This window comes from Glycine soja, chromosome 20 (genome assembly GCF_004193775.1).
Source record: "Glycine soja cultivar W05 chromosome 20, ASM419377v2, whole genome shotgun sequence".
NCBI lineage: Eukaryota > Viridiplantae > Streptophyta > Magnoliopsida > Fabales > Fabaceae > Glycine > Glycine soja.
Window position 1 is genome coordinate 49,648,786 of NC_041021.1, and position 20,225 is coordinate 49,669,010.

General features: G+C 31.5%; 3 protein-coding genes across 7 annotated transcripts; 2 read left to right on the plus strand and 1 right to left on the minus strand.

The window, feature by feature from the left end:
- Positions 1-2,203: 2,203 nt before the first annotated feature.
- Positions 2,204-4,882, plus strand: LOC114402528 (signal peptidase complex subunit 3B-like). 3 transcript variants are annotated; one of them, XM_028365135.1, is made up of 5 exons: positions 2,204-2,471; positions 3,586-3,648; positions 4,134-4,187; positions 4,391-4,477; positions 4,572-4,882. In XM_028365135.1, exons 2-5 carry the CDS (start codon positions 3,592-3,594, stop codon positions 4,695-4,697), a joined length of 324 nt encoding a protein of 107 aa, XP_028220936.1. In that variant the 5' UTR covers positions 2,204-2,471; positions 3,586-3,591; the 3' UTR covers positions 4,698-4,882. The 3 variants fall into 3 exon arrangements, with proteins under 3 accessions (XP_028220936.1, XP_028220935.1, XP_028220937.1); XM_028365134.1 differs by having other exon boundaries at positions 2,204-2,389; XM_028365136.1 differs by having other exon boundaries at positions 2,207-2,389; positions 4,577-4,882.
- A 2,865-nt stretch (positions 4,883-7,747) lies between these two features.
- On the plus strand, positions 7,748-8,670 carry LOC114401723 (nuclear transcription factor Y subunit C-9-like). Its single transcript, XM_028364304.1, has one exon. It carries the CDS (start codon positions 7,748-7,750, stop codon positions 8,537-8,539), a length of 792 nt encoding a protein of 263 aa, XP_028220105.1. The 3' UTR covers positions 8,540-8,670.
- A 2,437-nt stretch (positions 8,671-11,107) lies between these two features.
- On the minus strand, positions 11,108-13,630 carry LOC114402734 (increased DNA methylation 2-like). Of its 3 annotated transcripts, XM_028365398.1 has the most exons (4): positions 13,460-13,630; positions 12,168-13,364; positions 11,555-11,646; positions 11,108-11,460 (listed from the first exon to the last, which is right to left on the minus strand). In XM_028365398.1, the coding sequence occupies exons 2-4, from the start codon at positions 13,111-13,113 to the stop codon at positions 11,419-11,421; spliced, it is 1,080 nt and encodes a 359-aa protein (XP_028221199.1). In that variant the 5' UTR covers positions 13,114-13,364; positions 13,460-13,630; the 3' UTR covers positions 11,108-11,418. The 3 variants fall into 3 exon arrangements, with proteins under 3 accessions (XP_028221199.1, XP_028221198.1, XP_028221197.1); XM_028365397.1 differs by having other exon boundaries at positions 11,108-11,646; positions 12,168-13,261; positions 13,460-13,629; XM_028365396.1 differs by having other exon boundaries at positions 11,108-11,646; positions 13,460-13,629.
- Positions 13,631-20,225: the final 6,595 nt, after the last annotated feature.

The window sequence follows — 20,225 nt, forward strand, 5'->3', positions numbered from 1 at the left end:
TATCTGTTTTTGGATGGAAAATGTTGTTAAGTGCGAATAGAAATTTGTACTAAACACACGAATTGACGTGGAGTACTCATTTCTCCTTTCATTTCAATTCTAAACGAAACTATTTGCTTTAGACCCTGCGTATCTGTACTCCTCCTCTCTTATTGCCCACTTCAAAAATCTCATCCTCAATTGTTAATAAGGAAACATTGAGGTGCCACCATCAAAATCGTTATGTTTAGTGATTGGTGAAGCCTTTTTGTTTAACACGTAAGTACCTGCAGCAACCCTCAAATTAATTATTGTTGATAACAAATCCCTGCGCAATAGCAACGTGTAAGCCTTTTGTTGAACTTAGAATTTTCCAGGAGCAATTGATATTCGGATTTTGTTTATTTCAGTTTTGGTGGGATGATTTCCGGGATCAGCAGGATTTGTTATAAACGATTAATCCGTTTCAGTTCTATTTACTTTTTAATTAACATTTTCATCAAAGGGAACTACTATTCCCAATACCAATCCTTGCTATTAGCAATATCAACCTTGGGAAATTTCTCTTTTGCCCACTCACCAAATCCTCACACCCCCTTGCCTTCTCCATAGATCCAAAACTATCTCCTCCATCCCAGTCCAGATATAGAACACAAGTGTTGGCACCCTCCCTCGCATCACCCCCAAACCGTGTCGCCACCCCTCCCCTGTGACCCCCACCCAACCCAAATCCAAAAACAAATATGAGTGTGTTGTGTGTCTGGTTCCAAATTTTTGTTCTAGGATAACAAGCTAGTTAGGTATCCTTTATTTTATTTCAACCTAATCGCTCTTTAGGGGTAGGGGAAAGGGAAGGGTGTGGGAATTTTCATGAAACAGAATTACATTTTTGTTTCATAAAAAAACAAAAAAAAATGGAATAACAAAAATACGATTCCATTTTGAAAAGTTTCAAGCATGCAACAAAAATGTGTTTCTATTACATATATGGGGTAAAAAAATCAAAAACATAACGGAAACACAATTTTGTTGTGCAAGTGTATAATGAAATTGTGTTTTCATCGTGTTTTGATTTTTTTTCACCCCCATTTATGTAATGGAAACACATTTCTGTGATGTTTCCATCCAAGGGGCAATTTGGGAATATAGCTAAAAGACACCCACGTGGGTAGTGCTAACAGCAAAAGTGTAATGCTAATAGCAATTCCCTTCATCCAATACCTGGCCGAAACCACCCGACCTAGTGGGCTTTCTGATCCGATACAGGGAAAATATCAACCGGTTAGCCCATATATTGACAGCTGATGCTGAAAATATGCTTCTATTCTGCTTTACAACTTTACAAGCCTAGTAATGTATTAATTATTAAAGTAATGCTGGAAATAATACACGTATATTAGATAAAAAAGTTTAACATAATATTTAAATAGCTTCAACATAGATTTTAAAATAAACGTTAATATTATTAATTATTTTGCTATATTTTAAACTTTTATACAAAAAATTACACATCTGAGGACTGTGTTCATGCAAAATTGTATACAAAAGAAGTCTATGTGTTATATTTAAAAAGCAAATTACCTTTTAAAAAATAATAAAATTAGGTTCCTACAATCATGCCTTTGTAATTAAGGACTTATCAAACATTGAATACATTTGGTTAAATATTTTTATTTACTTGAAAATAGGCATTAAGTATTTTTAATTTTATATATAACATACTATTTGGCTAAAAAAATGTTTTTAATTTTCTTAGTTAGTATTTTATGTCCCTGATAGTATTAGCCAAGAAATTAAAGACACTACTTATAAGAATAATTTTAAGTCAAAACACTCTCTTTATTTTTTGTCAACCTAACATTGATATATAAATTTTATCCAACTGATGGTTCTTTTTTGTCAATATGACACACACATATATTAAAAAAAAACTAAAAAAAACATATATATATATATATATATATATATTTATAAATTACTTTTTAAAATTTAAAATAAAATTTCCGAAATTATTATAATTTTCGTTTAGCATGACATTAGTATAAAATATTATGTTTAAAATAGGAACTTTGTTTGGAATCAACAATTGTTTTTATGATTTTCTTTTGATCCTTAGGAATCAAACAGGGATTAGAAGTCATGCGGTTGTATTAATTGAGTTAGACGGTTGAATTTTATAATTTAATTTGAATAAATAAGTTTTGTACAATTAATTTTTAATTTGTTAAAATTTAGCGAAGAAGAGTGGACGTGTGGGAGGGAGAGAATACTAGAGTTGCTTCTGCTTCTGGATAGTAGCAGCCAGAGAGAGCTAATGCTTTGTTAACCTTCGCCATAACCCTTCTGGCCGCCATGGCTTCTCTCTCTGACAACCTCAATTCCCCCACTCCCTTTCTGCATGTTCAGATCTGTAATCCTCTCATTCCTTAACCTAACATCATTTCATCTTGTCTCTGTATTGGTTTCATAAACACCCCAACGGCGACGACGAGGTCTTTCTAATTATTTCTTTTTCTTTTTTTCTTTTTTCAAATTCTAATATTATTTGTTTTTTTTTCTTTCTTTTCTGCTGCTTTTAATGCAATCTCTTTGGGATTCATGATTGGGCTCTGTCTGAGATAGAATAGAATGTGGGATAATTTTATTTTTTTAAGAAAATGCAGTATGACCATGGAATGGCATTATCGCAAAATCACATGGAAATGCTTGGTTTGATTGATAATCTCTTCTTTTCTTATAGGGGAAAAAAACTTCTATGATTTTTTTGTTGCAACAACACATGGTTAAAAGGGAAACTATTGGAAATGTATGTCATACACTGAAGATTCTGTTTGCCTATTTGGCATTTCTGTTTATGTGATTTTCAACTTTACTTGTAAACAGTCATTTGACAGATTCTGCTTGGGTTGTTTAGGGCATTTAAGGGATTATAATTTGAATGTGATGGCAGCTAAAGAATGGGTACATAGCATCTTCAAAGTTTGACATATTTGTAAATGGGTATTTTTTCACAAGATTTGCATTCATTGTCTTTCAGCAGTGGAATTGCTCATGAAAACAATGACACAAATAGAGTTTCAGTGTTATTAATGTGTCATAGACCACCTGACTTTAATGCTTTAATTCATTAACTTTTTAAACCAAAATATCCATTCAAATTTAAAACTGGTAAAGAGCTTGCATTAAAGTCTCCAAAATCCCTTTTGGGTATTTTATTTGGATACCTGATGAATATCCATATTTTGCATACAACGTACAAGTGATTCTCTTGAATACTTGAATGGAAACTATTCAAGAACACTGCCAAGATAATTTTAAGCACTGGATGGTTCTGGCCATTGAAAATTAATTTTTCAGTGGCCAGGCATGACAAAATAATTAACCATTGATGTGCTATTTTCCATTGAAAAGATCTGGTGCTTACCATGTAACCTATACACATGTCTCATGTGTATATGTTTATCTGCATGTGCTACGAATTTCATACTGCATATGATCTTTTATCATATTGTGCCATAGACCACCTGTTTTTTATGTCTTTCTGATATTCAAAACCATCTAAATTCCTATTTCAATCTATAAGGAAAAGCTTTTCTACTATTTCTGGTCAGCATGACAATGAATATATCAGCAGATTTGCAGTCTCTTTTCACATGGAACACAAAACAGGTTCTTGACTTGAATTTCCATGATTCATTGTGATCAATACTAGTTTTTTGTTTATATCCCTCTTTGCTTCCTGAAAGTGTGGATGCTGTAGGAACTAAATTGGGAAGATTGGATGCAGGATGAATGAAATTTAAAATATTTTACTAGAGTTATGAAGCATGTCTTAATGTACTGTTAATTTTGTGTTCTCTTCCTTTGATCTTCCCCATCTTAATAACTTCCTTCATTCTTTATGTTCATGGTACCTTGCCTACAGTTATATCTTGCTTCATATCCTAAAATTTATAACCTTGCTATTATTTTCATTTTTTCTTTTTTTTATGCTTTATACAGTAGTATACATTTCAATAAAACCACTGGAACTGCTTGATGTGATACTTGCATGTGACTTACAGGAATCCTGTTTTCAGATCACTTATTCTAAAAAATTATGAAGTTCAGGGCCGCCTTGGGACTTAGTTTAATATCTTTTTATATGCTTGCAGGTTTTTGTATTTTTAGCTGCTGAGTATGAAACCCCTAAGAAACCCTTGAATCAGGTTTGATTTGATCTGTTTGTTTGCATCTTAGCTTTGATATTTAAATAGTTTGAGGTCCATTTCAAAAGGGGGAGAACAAAAGGAAGCCATGGTCCTTTGGGCTTCATTATTGCATGTTGTGTTGCATCTTTCTCTTACATTTCAAGCTTTGCTATATGGTATCTCGTAGCTGTTGCTTATGCTTTTAGGATGCCAATTTATAGATATCGCTGTGGGATGGTATAATTCCTTCAAAAGATCATGCTAAGTTTTGGATTCATACATCCAATAAGTACCGCTTCATTGATCAGGTACAAAACTCTTCAAGGATGCAATTGCTAGCATAAATGCTTCAGATTTCTTTATGCCTTAGTTTTCCCTTCTTTTTTTTTTTTCCGTGTCTTGGGAAGCAATTTGTGCGGTAAAGAATTTAATTTGACAATGCACTGGCATGTTATGCCCAAGACTGGCAAAATGTTCGCTGACAAAATAGTCATGTCAGGGTATCGATTGCCCGAGGAATACAGATGAAGCTTGCATTTGTTAATGTATTGATATTGATGTAACTTTAACCTTTTCTATGATTAGTTGGAGTATTATGTTGGGAAAAGGTTAGCCAAAAAATTGCAATTTGGTAAAAGGATATGTTGTTTGGCAAAAGTTAAAATGAAAATAGTTGGAGTATTATGAAAAATTTCAGCGTGTTATTGTGTTCTCTTGCGTTGGACCGAACATTTTCTTTATTTTTTTTAAGGAATGTTAGTGATATTATCTTTCTATGATTAGTTGGAATTAATTGGAAACCACCAATCACAGGGAGATTATGCTTCTCATTTAATTATTTTCTTTCCAATTTTAGAAGTGAAACTCACATAAAATTAAAATTTTTCAATAAATTTTAACAATTCATATATAGAGTCATATACAGTGTTAGAAAGAAAGTGTCCAGAGGAATGTCACTAACAGTCATTTTAATTCTTTTACCGTTATACACGTAAGTGATCCTTTAATAGTTGAAATTCTTTGGCTATTGCATATTTTTTTGGTGACAGGCTATTGAATATATTTTTTTATATATAGTCTATTGAATATTTTGATTCTATGAAAATATTTTTTATTTATGGCGTATTTTCTTGGCCGTAAACAAAAGCACCCCCTTCTCCGTAATCCTTCGTAGAAAATTCAAAAATCATATTTGCCCATATAATTTTTTCACAAAACCAGTGCAAATCATTTACCTGTTCTAAAAAGTTTAGATGATGAGAAATTTTTGAATGATGATATTGGTGCAAAATATTAATCGATTTTATCTATGACTCATTTTTATAGAGAATTAGGTTAATTACTTTTAGTAAGATTTTATTTTTAAGCCATGTTATTTTTATCATAAGGCTTGAACACAATATTTGTTTCATTTAGACAAATAACTTGTTGATATATTATCTTTTTACTTTTATATTTTTCGTTTAAAGCTGATATATAATAATTAAAATGGTCAAGAAATAATTTAAATTTAAGCAAATAATTACACTTGACTGAATATTTATTACTGGATACTTGAAAAAAAATATTATTTTTAACTACTTATGAAGTAAAATTAACTACAATTAAGTATGTAATCAATCACAAATTTAGGAGAACACTGAGTAGACAAACTCGACGAGAATCATTACTCATAGAAGAAAAAGTGTTATTTTATTGTTGGAACAAGTGAAAAGGAAAATTATGCATGATATTATTGACATATTGGGAGAGAACAAGAAAAAAAAAAAGAGAAAGAAGTTTAAGATACATGATATAGTGTGACAGGAGGTAAAAGATATAGAAAAATTATATATGTTAACAAAATGTTTATAATGTTAAAGTGTACATATATAATTACATTAAAAATATAACTTTTTTTAAACCAAAAATATAAATTTTTTATAGGCTTAATTTTTTAAAGTGTCCAAATTATTTTAAATGATTCAATTTGACCTCAAATTTTTAAAAAGTTCAATTTAATTTTCATGTTTTTATAAACGAATCAATTTGATTTTTAATTTTTTTAAAAAAATTCAATTTGATCTTCAAATTTTTAAAAATGAATTAATTTGATTCTTAAATTCTTAAAAATTTGAGAATCAAACTAATCCATTCTTAAGAATTTGAGAATCAAATTGAACTTTTTAAAAAATTTTAAAAATTTAGAGATCAAGTTAATTTATTTTTAAGAATTTAAGATTAAATTGATAATTAAGTCTGAGAAAATTTTATATAACACAAAATGAGAAATATATTTGATTTAAGAAGAATGCTACTGACATTTTCTCTAATATTCTTTTTCTAACAAATCCTTTATAATTAGTTAAAATTTATTAAAAATTATCAACTTTTGTGGGTTTTACTTCTAAATTAAGAGAAATTGGAAAACAAATTGTTAACTAAGAAATGACACATAACAAAATTGATTGTTTTTAATATTTCTAGTCAATCATAGAAATAGAAAGAGTGTTAGGAAGAGAGAATATTAACGTGAGTGACACTAACATTTCTTTTATTAATTTAACTTAGTAATGAACCAAATCCGATTTCTTATATAGTATAAACGAAAAAAAATAACTGTTGGGGCAAATGAATAAAGAGTTAGTTATTGCAATAAAAGTCCAAACAGATCGCACTCATCTTTTTTGGTACTTGCCCGTTCGTTCCAAGAAAACATCATTAATCGTTACGAAAGCTCTGTTTTTCCATATATTCTTATGAAACCCTAATTTTTTTGTCCCCTATAAAAAGATTTGGATCTGTCACCGTACGGAAAAATTCCAAAATGTGTTTCTGGTGTACTAAAACTCGTGCATAATAAATAGATCTGTGAAACACTAATAGAGAATTTCTGATCATTTTGTCTTTCTCCTTTCCCTTTTATTTTCATTTTTCAATCCTTTACAGATTCTTAATATTTGCATAACAAAGCATCACCTCTTAGAGAAGGTAGCAACTCTAGCTATAGGAATAGGCATTTCTACGTAATTTTTTTTAATGCATCTAGGTGTAGTGAAACTGTGTCATTATCTATCTTGTTACGATCAAAATCCAAACCCGGGAATTGGGATGAGTACTTGTGGCCATGAAATATATATAGCATTGTCCTGTGATGGATGTTATGCGTCCCGTAAACTTGTGAACAGATATACTTCTAAATATGTAGTTGAATTGTGTTAAGATCAAGATCTACTGATGAATTTGATATATAGTTGTTTACTTGTTGTGTTTAATGCATACAGAGAAAAGGGTGTGCCTTCTTTTCTTACCTCCAGCTCTAGTATCCCCCTCCCTCCCTAAAGAATCTGGTTTTGTGTGTATTGTCATTTCACCTTTGATAGCATGTACATTGTTGCGCATGTTTGAAAAATCGCGCGTTCTGGACGTTCAATATACTCTTGGAGAATGATACTCTTTCAATCTCTTATTTTGAACGTAGTTTTAGAAGGTTGGAATGGTTATCCAAACATGCATTTTGTTTGCATGTGTATGTTATTGTTTTGGTGACACGTGAAGTGTAGGCATTGATTTGTTTGATTTTTTGACATGAAGCAGGGATGGATAATCAAGGGCATGGACATGGGCAGAATCCATCTATGGGGATTGTTGGAAATGGACCTCAACTTCCTTATGGTTCTAATCCATACCAGGCAAGCCATATAACAGGTTCACCTGGAATGGTTGTTGCATCACCTGGAACCATTCAATCCACAGGTCAACCAGCCGCAACTCAGCTAGGACAACATCAACTTGCTTATCAGCAACAACAGCAGCAGCTGCAGCAGCGGCTCCAAGCCTTTTGGGCAAACCAATATCAAGAAATTAAGAAGGTGACCGATTTCAAGAACCACAGCCTCCCCTTGGCGAGGATCAAGAAGATTATGAAGGCTGATGAGGATGTCAGAATGATATCAGCCGAGGCGCCGGTCATATTTGCGAGGGCATGTGAAATGTTCATACTGGAGTTAACCTTGCGGTCTTGGAATCACACTGAAGAGAACAAAAGGAGAACACTTCAAAAGAATGATATTGCAGCAGCCATCACAAGAACTGATATCTTTGATTTCTTGGTTGACATTGTGCCTAGGGAGGACTTGAAAGATGAAGTGCTTGCATCAATGCCAAGAGGAACTGTGCCTGTTACAGGGCCTGCTGAGGCACTTCCATATTGCTATATTCCACCTCAACATGCACAGCAAGTTGGAGCTGCTGGTGTCATGATGGGTAATAAGCCTGTGATGGACCCGTATGCTCAACAGTCTCATCCCTACAACATGGCACCACAAATGTGGCCACAACTACTACCACCACCACCACCAGAGCAACAACAGTCATCTCCAGATCAGTAGCTACTTACTATTTGAAGGATCTCTGGCACTATTTTAGTACATCATAGTAAAATTTAATTCTGCAGTTTTTGAATTTTTATTTCCATCATTTTCTTTATGGAATTTCGTATTTTCTGTTATAGAGATTCTTAATGTATCGCAAGTATACAAATTAATTACCAATAATGGTTTATGATTTATTAACTATTAGCTCTAGATGTTACAGTTGCGGCCGGTGCTGGTCTCATATTGCATTATAATTTTGCTTCAGTTATTCCAACCTCACTTTGCATTATTAGAGAGGGTAAATAATATTGGCACCGATCTAAAAAAAAGTTAACAGTAAAAATTTACAATTTTACACTGAAAATACATAGGAATTAAACTCTATTAGAAATATGATATTTTTGTACGTTGGGCGGAAGCATCAGCATTTAGCTTTGTTATTAACAACTGTACTGTCTTGTGTTGAACACTTGAACACGAATAAGTGGAGTTATGATTGAACATTTTCTTTCTCCCTCGTGTCCTTTTGTGATAATGCAATGAAATGGACTTAATTAGTGTAGTGTTTTCCCCTTGGTCCTTTTTTTTATTATTATTGTGATTCTTACCCGTTAGTCGAGAATACTCGAGAATTATGCTTAAGCTTAGGCAGTCCTTTCATCATTTTCTGTCTTTTCTTTTATATATGAGCCGTGGTGACTTTTCCTCTACTGTCATTATAACTGCAGTTCTATGACTCCCCTTTTCTGTGTGAACTCGTATAAAAACTTACACTAGAAAGCACTCTAAAAAGCACGAACATGACACGAGACATTGTAAATGTTACAAGTTTTAATAGTTATGACATGATACAATTATAATATAAGGTATAAAACTAGGAAGAAAAAAAAACTTATTGAAAGAGACAATTCATTTTAGTGTTTTTTCATACTCTGAAAGAGATTATTTGATTGATGGTTAGAAAAGACCTTAATATGCATGCCCGACACACACACACACAAAAGGGCATAAAATTAACATAAAAGTAAAAAAAACAAAGGTTTAATTAGTTATACTCCTTATAGTTTCATGATTTGTATCTTTTTAATTCCTATAGTTTATATTTTAATTCTCTTTTAATCTCTCTAGTTTATATTTTAACTCTCTTCTTATAAGTTAAAAGTGATTTTTTTAGTCAATTTTTTTAGTCCATATATTTTATATTTTAATTTTCTTTTAGTCCTTACCATTAAAATATGAGTAATATTATCAATTACAATTAACTACAAAAATATTAACAAGTAATTTGTAATTAATTTATCGCAAAATAATTTGTAATAAAAAAATAGTTATAATTTATAATTAATTTGTAACTAATTATTTTTATATATTTTTTTTGTAGTAAGGACTAAAAGATAATTAAAATACAAATTATAGGAATTAAAAGAGAATTAAAATACAAATTATAAAGACTAAAAAAACTATTTTTAAAATATAAGGACTAAAAGAGAATTAAAATATAAACTATAAAGACTAAAAAAATTACTTTCAAACTATAGAAACTAAAAAATTATGAATCGTAAAACTAATGAGTAATTTAACTAAAAATAAATTTCAACTCAGATATTTGATGTCTAAAAAATGAATGAGTCAAAATTTTAAAACTCGTCTAACTATTCTGATTGTATTGGTATCATAAAGTTTAAAAATAAAAGTAAAAAAACATGACTTCTATTTTAACCTGTCCATTAAAAACATCATGGTATTAGATATGGAGAACAACTTACAAGTTCTCTTCCATCTTCAACCGCAAATCAATCTTATGTATATGAACAGATTTAAAACTTTCATCTAGGGATCATATGAAAAAGAAAACACTATGTATAGGTTCAAATAAAAAATGAATGTCACACATAACGACAAAAATGAAAATTTAACCATATAAGTCTGTCATTTCAGCTTCCATTATACATGTATAACAAGTACATCAAGCTGGCATCATGTTTGCAACCAATTTGAAAACTTTTTATGTAAGGACCAGAATGGAAATGAGCGTTAGGAATAAAGACTAAAAAGTTCACTTAAACTTAAAAAAATCTGAAGATATTATAACTTATAAGTAGCTCATGGTATGTTATACTGATTAAAATTTTAAATAAATACGTATCCACTCCTTTTTCTATGGTAAATAGGGACAGGGGACCCAAAGAAAGCAAGACAGAACTACAAAAAGGAGTATTGGATGGTCATTGATGACCCAAAGAGAGCAAGACACTCGAGTTTTACCATTACCCAATTCATCTTAGGAGTCACACACACCTACCCAAAATGCTTTACAAGGATCGTTGGATGGTCGTTAATGACCCATCTCAATGGAGACTTCTAACTCGAACAAAAGAGAAGTAGAAAGACTCTCCTACATGAATAGGTAAATAGACAACGATAATTGCGGATGAAAGGATTGTGCATGTATGTGGGGCATACAAGCCACCTGCAACAATGTATAACACATTTAAAGTTGGATGAAAATGATGACAAAAATAAATGGAGAAAAGTTGTGTTAAAGTAGCAGGGTCAGTCAGCCCAAGGTTAAAATCATCCTACTGATTTTTCAAAAGAATTGAATATATTCATCTGCGAAGCACTCCCACATATGTCCATAAAATGGATTAATTAACACTGGCATGATCACTTTAACACGAAGAGAATGTCAGTCATCTGAGCATGTGCATCACTAAATTTCAAAATAAATAAGAAAAAGGTAGACACTATACAGGATACTATCACTCAAAACAAAACCACATCCATTTGACATTTTGCATCAATATATAGTAACCTTCGTCGGTGCCTGGTGTGGTGGAATAAATGGAAGGACTCTAATTGGACAGAACTTTGCCATCATGTACATTTCCCTTTCATGACAATTCCTTCAAGAATCCCATCAGTGCCAAAATTACCTGAAAATTGATGTGGATCAACAGGGCCAGGCAGCTGGAATGAGATGGAGAATCGGCCCGGTGGACAAAGGTTGTGAGTTTGCATTTCAAATACCTGAGAGTACCGGGATACAGTATTCTCTCCAGTTGTAGTTACTCCAGATATCAACACTTTACCATCAGTGCCAACCTCACAGCTGAATTCCCCTGCAGTCATAAATTCAAGCAGTACTTTAGTAATCACTCAGTAGTGAGATCTCTGGGGCACCATGTGCAGAAACAATTAAAAGAGTTGTAACTCCCAGTCCTCCCCCCAAACAACAGTAGGATTAGCAACAAAAAATATATTTTTAGGGCCAAGTTGGCATACATAAGCATTGGTTACCACATTTAAAAGTGTCATTGACCATAGCCAAAAACATACAATTACAAAAAATGAATATAATAAGCTTCCAAAAGTGTAGATTCCTTCTAAAGAAAAAAACAAGTGGACCCCTTTATATATATAGATTCCTTTTCAGCCGGCATGGAACTTTGAATAACTTTATTTCATCAATCATAATCTTTTAGCAGAAAAATTTACAACATAAACACCAATGAGACATTCCTAAAACGCAGGCAGCAGGTACATATGGCATAAAACCTCAGAATCTGAGTTAAATGAATGGCAATTATATTATAGATGAATCCTTTGCAATTGACACTGATTCACTGAACAAGAAACTTACTTTCATCCCTCTTCACTCCTGGAAGAGACAAGCGAAACAGGTACGCATCTTCACACTCTCCAATGTCCACAAGCCCCATGGTTGGCCCAATCCCCCCCATAGCCACAGTTCCGGTCAATGCAAAACCATTCTTGGTAGCAGCCACAATATCAGACCATTCCTTCTTAGAAGGCCGCGAAGGAAGGAACAACATAGCCGGCCCAACCTTATCAGGATCACTCTCATCATCTTCAGTATCCATGAAATCATACATCACATTAGTACCGCCACCACGACACGTGGTGCCGTCACTCGTGGATGCAACAACATTCACACGATCCTGAAGCTCAGAAGAACCAGCACCACCACAGGACTCAACATTACCATCAGGCTCAACCTTCCCCTCTGAAATGGTACTGTTACTCGGAACACGATTGTTGTTATCAAAACAAGTACCCAATTGCAACCTGGCAACATCTCTGTCCACATGCAACTCCTGCACACCACTCAGCCTCTTGAACCTCTCAACATCCTCAGACCTAATATAGAAGCTATCAGGGTTATTAATAAACACAACATTATCAATAACTTTGTGCTTGTTTTTTAAGCGGTACTGAGGATGAAACCCAGGAGGGAACAACTCAGGAAATTGAGGGTAATTGTTGTTTCCATTTCCATCTCCACCCTGTGCTTGGCCATGGAAGAAACGGCGCAAAGAGGTTAAGTTGAGGATGAGTGATTTATCAGTGTTCCTGAGAATGTAATAGTAGACACGCTCCAATTCCACCACTTCGATGCAAGAATGAGTTAGTTGCTCCAATGTGTAAGGAGGAAGCCCCTCCGCAACTCTTTGCAAGATTGATTTTTTGGTGGCTTCGCCTTTGATGTCGGGGCCCAAGTAGGTTCCCATGATGAAGTACAGTAAAAAACATCGATCGTCGTTTTCTAGGTCAGCCTCAGAAACCATCGAACAAAATACAACAACACTCGGTTTTTCTCTCTCTCTCTCTCTCTCTCTCTCTCTTTTGTTTTTTTACAATGGCAGCAACCAACGAAGCTCGAACCTAGGAGCTCACGATTTTTAAGTGATTTGGTTGATGTCACCAAAAATGGAGCTGCAATTTGTAATGCAACAAAATTTGAGTCGTGCACGATTATTTAGAGTATTTATACATTGACCCTGACCGGGGTCATTGCGTAAATAACGTAAAAATGGACCTGCAATTTGTTTTGAAGAGTGAAATTGTAATGCAACAAAAATTTTGAAGATTAAAATAGAAAGGGAAGGAGAGTTAAGAGACACTCAGATTCACCTGAAGACGCAATCCAATGGCGCTGGTAGTGACACTCAGATTCACAGAGTGACATGGATAGGCATAGCATAGAGAAGGAACGAAGGAGTTAAGAGACACAGAGCGTGCAACGTTGCTGCTATTGCAATTGGGGCTGCCTCAACTCAATTTGGGCTTGGGCACGGTGCAACTTGCATGCACCCCACTCTTGGAGGGTTACTCACCCTTTTCACTAATTAATACAAACTACTAATTTTTTTTTTTGTTTTTAACAAAATAATAATTTTTACAAATTTCTCTCAAATTATATTTATACTGCTGAGTAATAGTTATCCATATAATTACTTTCACTTCAACCGATATAGGATAGGTTCTTATATTTGATTGAGTTTAGAGAGGATATTTTGTGAGATAAGTAACTTTTTCATATCAATAATATTAATCATTAGTATTCTTATTTTGTTAGTTGAGGACTCAAACTTGTAATCTTTTTTTTTTATCATTAGACCAACGTTATATCTTATGTGAGATAAGTAACTTATATGATAGTTTTACAAAGATTATACAGGAATATATTTTTTCAATTTGAATAAAAAAAGAATTATAATAAGTTATATCAACAATTTGTATGATAATTTTACATACTATTATATAAAAAAAAATATTACATTGGGAGATCCTTGTATTATAAACTTTGCATTTCATTTGTGTTATCTAGCAGATGGATGGCAAATAAATTTGGAGTAAATAGATACAAAAATATCTTCGATAAATAAAAATTACGTAGTAAATACTACTAAATGAAGTAGGTTTAAATCTAAGTATAAACATTCACCTATAAGTTTTCATGGATAGCAGTTATAACTTCCAAATATATTAGTACAATTTACAACTCATCCCTTCCTCGACATGTTACTTTAGTATATTAAATTTGAAGTTAATGTAAATTGATATAAGCAATTAATGATATGAAGTTAACTCTCATCTTTTTTTTTTTTATGAATATGAGTTTAATTTTCTTTTTCATCTTTGTTTAGTGGGTATCTTTTTTTAGAAAAATTTAATACGCTTAAAGGCAAGTTAGGTCTTTAATAATAATCTTAAGGTAAATAATCACTTTTATTTTTAAATGTGTAATTCGTTGATAAATTTGAAGGATGAAAATACAAAAATCTAATTCTCGGAAGTGTAAAAAGTGCGACAAATATATTTAGTCGTTAACTTCGGTCCGTCACCGTTAATAAAACAGCCTACGAGGTACAGAGGAATAAATTTATCAGTAAAATGATTGTCAACGTGGTTATATCTAACTGTCAGCATAAAGACATATTTTTAATATAATATTTTTTTATTTTTCGTCTTCACACTCCGCTGACAAATGTGTCCTGAAAAATGAAAATACAAAATTTAGTCCCCGAAAGTGTAAAAAGTACAACAAATATATCCAAACGTTAATAGTAGATTGTGACTAATTATTATAATTTGAAAAAATTTATAATAATTGCGACAATTTTTTTTAAAGAAACTTGTAAATTAAATTGAGTATAAAAGAAAAAAGAATACTCATTTTATAAACTATAAATAATTTTTTTACACTTTCATGCTTGATGAAAGGTTCAAGTAAAAAATGTTTATTGTCTAACATTATAGTTAAATTAAATTCATGAATAATTTTTAGGGAAAATTATAATTGCAATGACACTTTTAATTTATAAAAAAACTCTCACCTCCTTTGAAATGATTTTTTAAATGATCAATTAATAAAAAATAATTGTGTATGATTTAAAAAAAATAAAAATCAACAAATTTTTATTATAATTTGTATTTTGATATCATTGCATATACTAACCAACATTCATATTTTATTATGAAAATTTATAAATAAATAAATAAATAGTGTTTGACTAAACAAAAACAATGGTTTTCTTATCGTTTTACAGTAAATTTTTTTTTTGTTTTGTTGATAGCATTTATTCAAGAGTTAACAACCAAATGATTATTTTTTTTATAGTTGAAGAAAAGTAAGAAGAATTCACCACAACAATAAAAATTCACTTCCATTGATAATATTTTATGTATGTCTCAATCGTTGATGAAACTTAAAAATTACATTACTGAAACATACACTTACTGGTGTGGTATAGCTCTCTCAACTTTTTTTCACAATAATTATAATTTTTTAAAAACTATAATAATTAGTCACAATCTATCATTAACGTCCGAATATATTTGTCACACTTTTTACATTTTCGGAGACTAAATTTTGTATTTTCATCTTTTAGGGACACATTTGTCAACGGAGTGAAAAGACGAAAAGTAAAAAAATATTATATGACAAATATGTCCTTATGCTGACAATTAGAGATGACCACGTTGACAATTATTTCAGTAGTGACAAATTCGTCCCTCTGTGCCACGCAACCTATTTTATTAATGGTGGCGGACGAGTTTTAACGGTTGGATATATTTGTCGCATTTTTTACACTTTTGGAGACTAAATTTTATATTTTCATCTTTCAAGAACGTATTTATCAGCAAATTACACATCTAGAAACAAAAATATTATTTAACCATAATCTTAATATCATGTCTTACTCGATAGTACTAAGAATACTTTCCCGTTTTATCATTATTTAATATAAAAAAGTATGTTTTTTTACTGCACTATAAAAAGTATGTTTAATTTAAAATAAAAAAAAAGTTACGGTCTATCATTCATACTTTGCAAGTAATCACAACTCACAATTCCTATTAGTATATTCTCATGTCAAAATTTAACACCCTAAGTACTAATTATCTTGTCTGGCATCTTTTGATTTTTCAAGGCTATCTACGTATATTATTGTGGCTTCATCTGTGTCTAGTCGAGGAGCAATTATTCACCAAGGGTTTATATAATTTTATTATATCATATTTTAATTTAGTTAAATTAGTGCGTGTTTGTAATGAATTCCTCACACATCAAACAATCAAAACATGTGAAAACCATTTTTTTTTTTCAAAAATACATGGTATGGGTATGGTTTTTTTTTTTTGTCAAATGTCTTTTTTAAATTAGTGCTTGTTTCTACACAAATGAAATTTATTTTGTAATAATTTAACATTAACATAAAAGTTAAAATATGTTAGACTTTATAAGAATTGAATTTAACTTGTTTATACAATAAAAATATATTTTTAAGATTTAATATAACATTCATAACTAAATTAAAATATATTTTGTAATAAGACTTTTAAACAAGACATAATTTTATTTGTCAATAAAGTTAATTATAGACATAGTTATTAAAACTAGACTGATCCGACCAATTAGATTGGAACTTGGTGTCTAGGATGGTTTGGTTAAGACCGAAAAGGCAAGGCAAGTAACATGGTTTGACTTGGTCAGGTAGTCCGGACTGAGTTGACTTAGTTTGACTTGGTCAATAAGTTTTTCTTTCCCATTCTTATAACATGTTAAATTGTTAATAATTAATTATTGAATGACATGTAATATGCTCCTATAATATTATTATTATTATTTCTTTTGATAACAATATATAATAGCTAATTATTATCATATAAATTATGATATAATGTAATATTTATACGCTTTATACATCTTTACCGGGTTTATTTATGGTTATCTAATAACTTTTATATTTAGTCATGGATAATAAGAGTTTTTTTAGTTATTTAATGATAATACTCATAAAATAATTTATAATAATGATTATATAATATTTATAGTTTGATTATGATAATGAATTTAGTTTTAAAGTATAAAAATATGAATTGATCATGTTTTGTTAGATATATTATATTTTTTTAATTAACATATATACTGGGTCAATAAATGACCCATTGAACCTCTGATCTTCTGATCTAGTATTTCTGATTGAATCGACTTTCATAACACTGATTATAAGTTTTTGCCTTTTAGGTTGACTTTTTATGTAGATCAACAAATTTTAAATTTAAAAAGATAATAGATGCAAGGTTTAATGAAATATAACAAATTTATAATAATAATAATATAATAAATATTTATTTATCTTTTTAAATAAGTTAACCTGTTCGGTAAAAAAAAAAAAACCTTTTTAAACTAAATAGATTTTAATAAAAATCTTAGATTAATTTATTTTCTGAAAAATCTTGATCTGATCTATGTCTGATGTAAGTTAAATGATCTAACTTTATTTTTACTCCTAACCATGTCATATTGCCATGTTAGATAAGAAGAGGACCGGCTAAGGCCAACTTTAGCGGCACTTCACTTTCTGTCCTGATTGTTGCTTACCTAGATTGTTTAAAAAAACAATGTATCCATGTAGCATTCACCGATGATAGAAGCAACTCAAAGGCATTCTGTTGAACGCAAGGGTGTGGTGGCAGACAATTTGGTGCGTGGTTCTGTTTTCGGTCAAGAAGTTGCGCAACGCTATATTTCCTTTTTAATGATACAGTGTTGGATTGGTTCATGAATCATGATGTTGTCTTTATATCTTGGTCGTGGCTGTCCCAAAAAGATCCAGCTTTTCATGTCAGTTTTGTGCAGTGGGTGAGCAATATAAGAGCTTGCTTGAATGGTCCAAGCCTTTGACTCGGTTGGTGCTTGGTGGGGGACATGATTCACGTGTGCCCATGCAGCTTTGGAGAACTGGAATTTACACTTCGTTGACTAGTATTGGGATGGGTATTTTGTGCTAGTTTTACTCTCCTCAGAATTAGGGTTGATTAGTATTTATATTATTTGTGATATATAAATATCACTTAACCCTGTTCTTTGATCATCTTCTATGTATTCCGTTTTTAATATATAAATGGACAGATTATATTATATAAGTGTAATTTTAATAATTATATTATTATTTTACAACTTTTAATTAAATAATATTTTCTTAAAAATCACTTATCAATTAAAAGCTTCTTTTACATAAATTATGTAGGTAAAATTTTATATTAATTTAAAATAATTTATTATCTCATTCTTATAGATTAAAATTAATATAATATAAATGTTTTAAAATATACTTAAAATATAAATTATTTGATTATATTATTATTGTTATTCAATTTTAATAAAATTTGATGGACAATCTTAATAATAAGTAAAATATTTTATATAAGTTATATAAATAATATAACAATTATCAAAATTATACCGATTTTGATATATATAAAATATGTTAGAACGCAACTATAGAAGTGCTCTCAGGCTATGACTCACCTGGCAATGGCATGATAGATGTTGACATAATAAAGGGATCGCAACATAGATTTCCTACTGCTTTTTATATCTCCACTTCCAGCATAGCAGTGGAAACAAACATTCAGCACTATAAGTTGATTGGGCTCATTGCCTCTACTCCCCAATGGTTATCAAATTAAGATACATATGCCTGAGCCAGACCATTATTTACATACCCAACAATCCAAGGAAGATTCAATTTTAAACAGCATCATGATAAGTACTACAATTAGTTTGGTTCAACTTCTTGAGAGCAGCAGTTAGCATTGTTACATTAAGTTCAAGCATCATTTAGTAATTCAGAGTATGGTGTAATCAGTGAGCAAACAACAGAATGAAGAAACAACACGGCATGTCATTAAAATATTCTACTACTTCTATTTCTATTTCTATTTATTTTGGTCGTTACAATCTGCGTAACCGGAGAAGATGCGAGTTTTTGAACCCAAAATTTGACGTCCTCTTTCCCCAACCTGGAACTCAAAATCAAAACAATCCCAAAGAAAAACCCTAAAAGCCATTCCCTGACGGCTTTCTTCCCCAACCACAACCGAAGCAACGAAATCCCCGCGAGACAAAACGACAAGGCCCTCAGAAACAGGTCAAACTCTCGAATCCTCCACGACCACAAGCCACCCGCAACGCAGACCAACACGAATGCAAACCACGCCGATTTCTTCTTCGTCAGCCTCCTGTTGGCGGTTATTTTCCCTCTCCGGCCACCGACGAGAAGGCTCAGAGTCTGGCAATCGCCGCGCGCGATTTCGCCGGCGAGGGAGTTGAAGGGCTCCGGCAGGATCTTGAGATTGAACGCGACGGTGGAAGCCAGTTGAAGAATTTTCCGATTGGATGGTTGGGACCAGCCGCCGCGCCTCTTAGCGCAGAGGATTGTGGGAGTTGGATGAGATTGCGAAAGGCGAAGAGAAATAGGATTGAGGAAGCGAGAATAGATGTGGATTACGGAGATTGGGAATGGAAGGGGGTGATCTGAAATTGAGAAGGGGTATTGGGTTGTGCAAATGTAGGGTTTCACTTTCAACATTGTGGGGAGTGGTGAGTGGTGACCGTTACAACAGAAGCAAGTTATATTTGGAATGCATTTGAGCGGATGGGCCTGCTTCTTCAATCACACCACCCTCAATTACTATTCTAATTTACTCCTTCCTACCCCATAAACGGATTCTCTTCAAAAAAATTTATTATTTAAAAGACTTAACTATATTTTTTTTACTATATTTTCAAACTTTTATTTTTGATATATGTCGTTAGTTTGTTATATCATCTTTTATCTGAAAAGTTATAAAAATGTCATATAGTAAAATCAAAAAACTATTTCTTAGATAATAAATTGAAAAAAATATAGTACAGATATTAAAATCAAAAAAATATTTCTTAGATAATAAATTGAAAAAAAAATATATTACAGATATTAAAAAATATATTTAAGTTTATTTAAAATATTAAATATGTACTTTTTAGTTTTAAAGTTGTAAAAGTAAAAGTCATTTTTTTCATCAAGTGCTTGCAATTTTTTTTAACAATAACGTTATAATAAGT

Coding starts and splice junctions, on each gene's coding strand:
- LOC114402528 (XM_028365134.1), top strand. Junction 3,649..4,133: donor TCACATGGAACACAAAACAG/GTTCTTGACTTG, acceptor ATATGCTTGCAG/GTTTTTGTATTTTTAGCTGC. Junction 4,478..4,571: donor AGTACCGCTTCATTGATCAG/GTACAAAACTCT, acceptor TTCCGTGTCTTG/GGAAGCAATTTGTGCGGTAA.
- LOC114401723 (XM_028364304.1), top strand. CDS start 7,748: ATGGATAATCAAGGGCATGGACATGGGCAGAATCCATCTATGGGGATT.
- LOC114402734 (XM_028365397.1), bottom strand. CDS start 13,113: ATGGTTTCTGAGGCTGACCTAGAAAACGACGATCGATGTTTTTTACTG. Junction 11,647..12,167: donor AGGAGTGAAGAGGGATGAAA/GTAAGTTTCTTG, acceptor TTATGACTGCAG/GGGAATTCAGCTGTGAGGTT.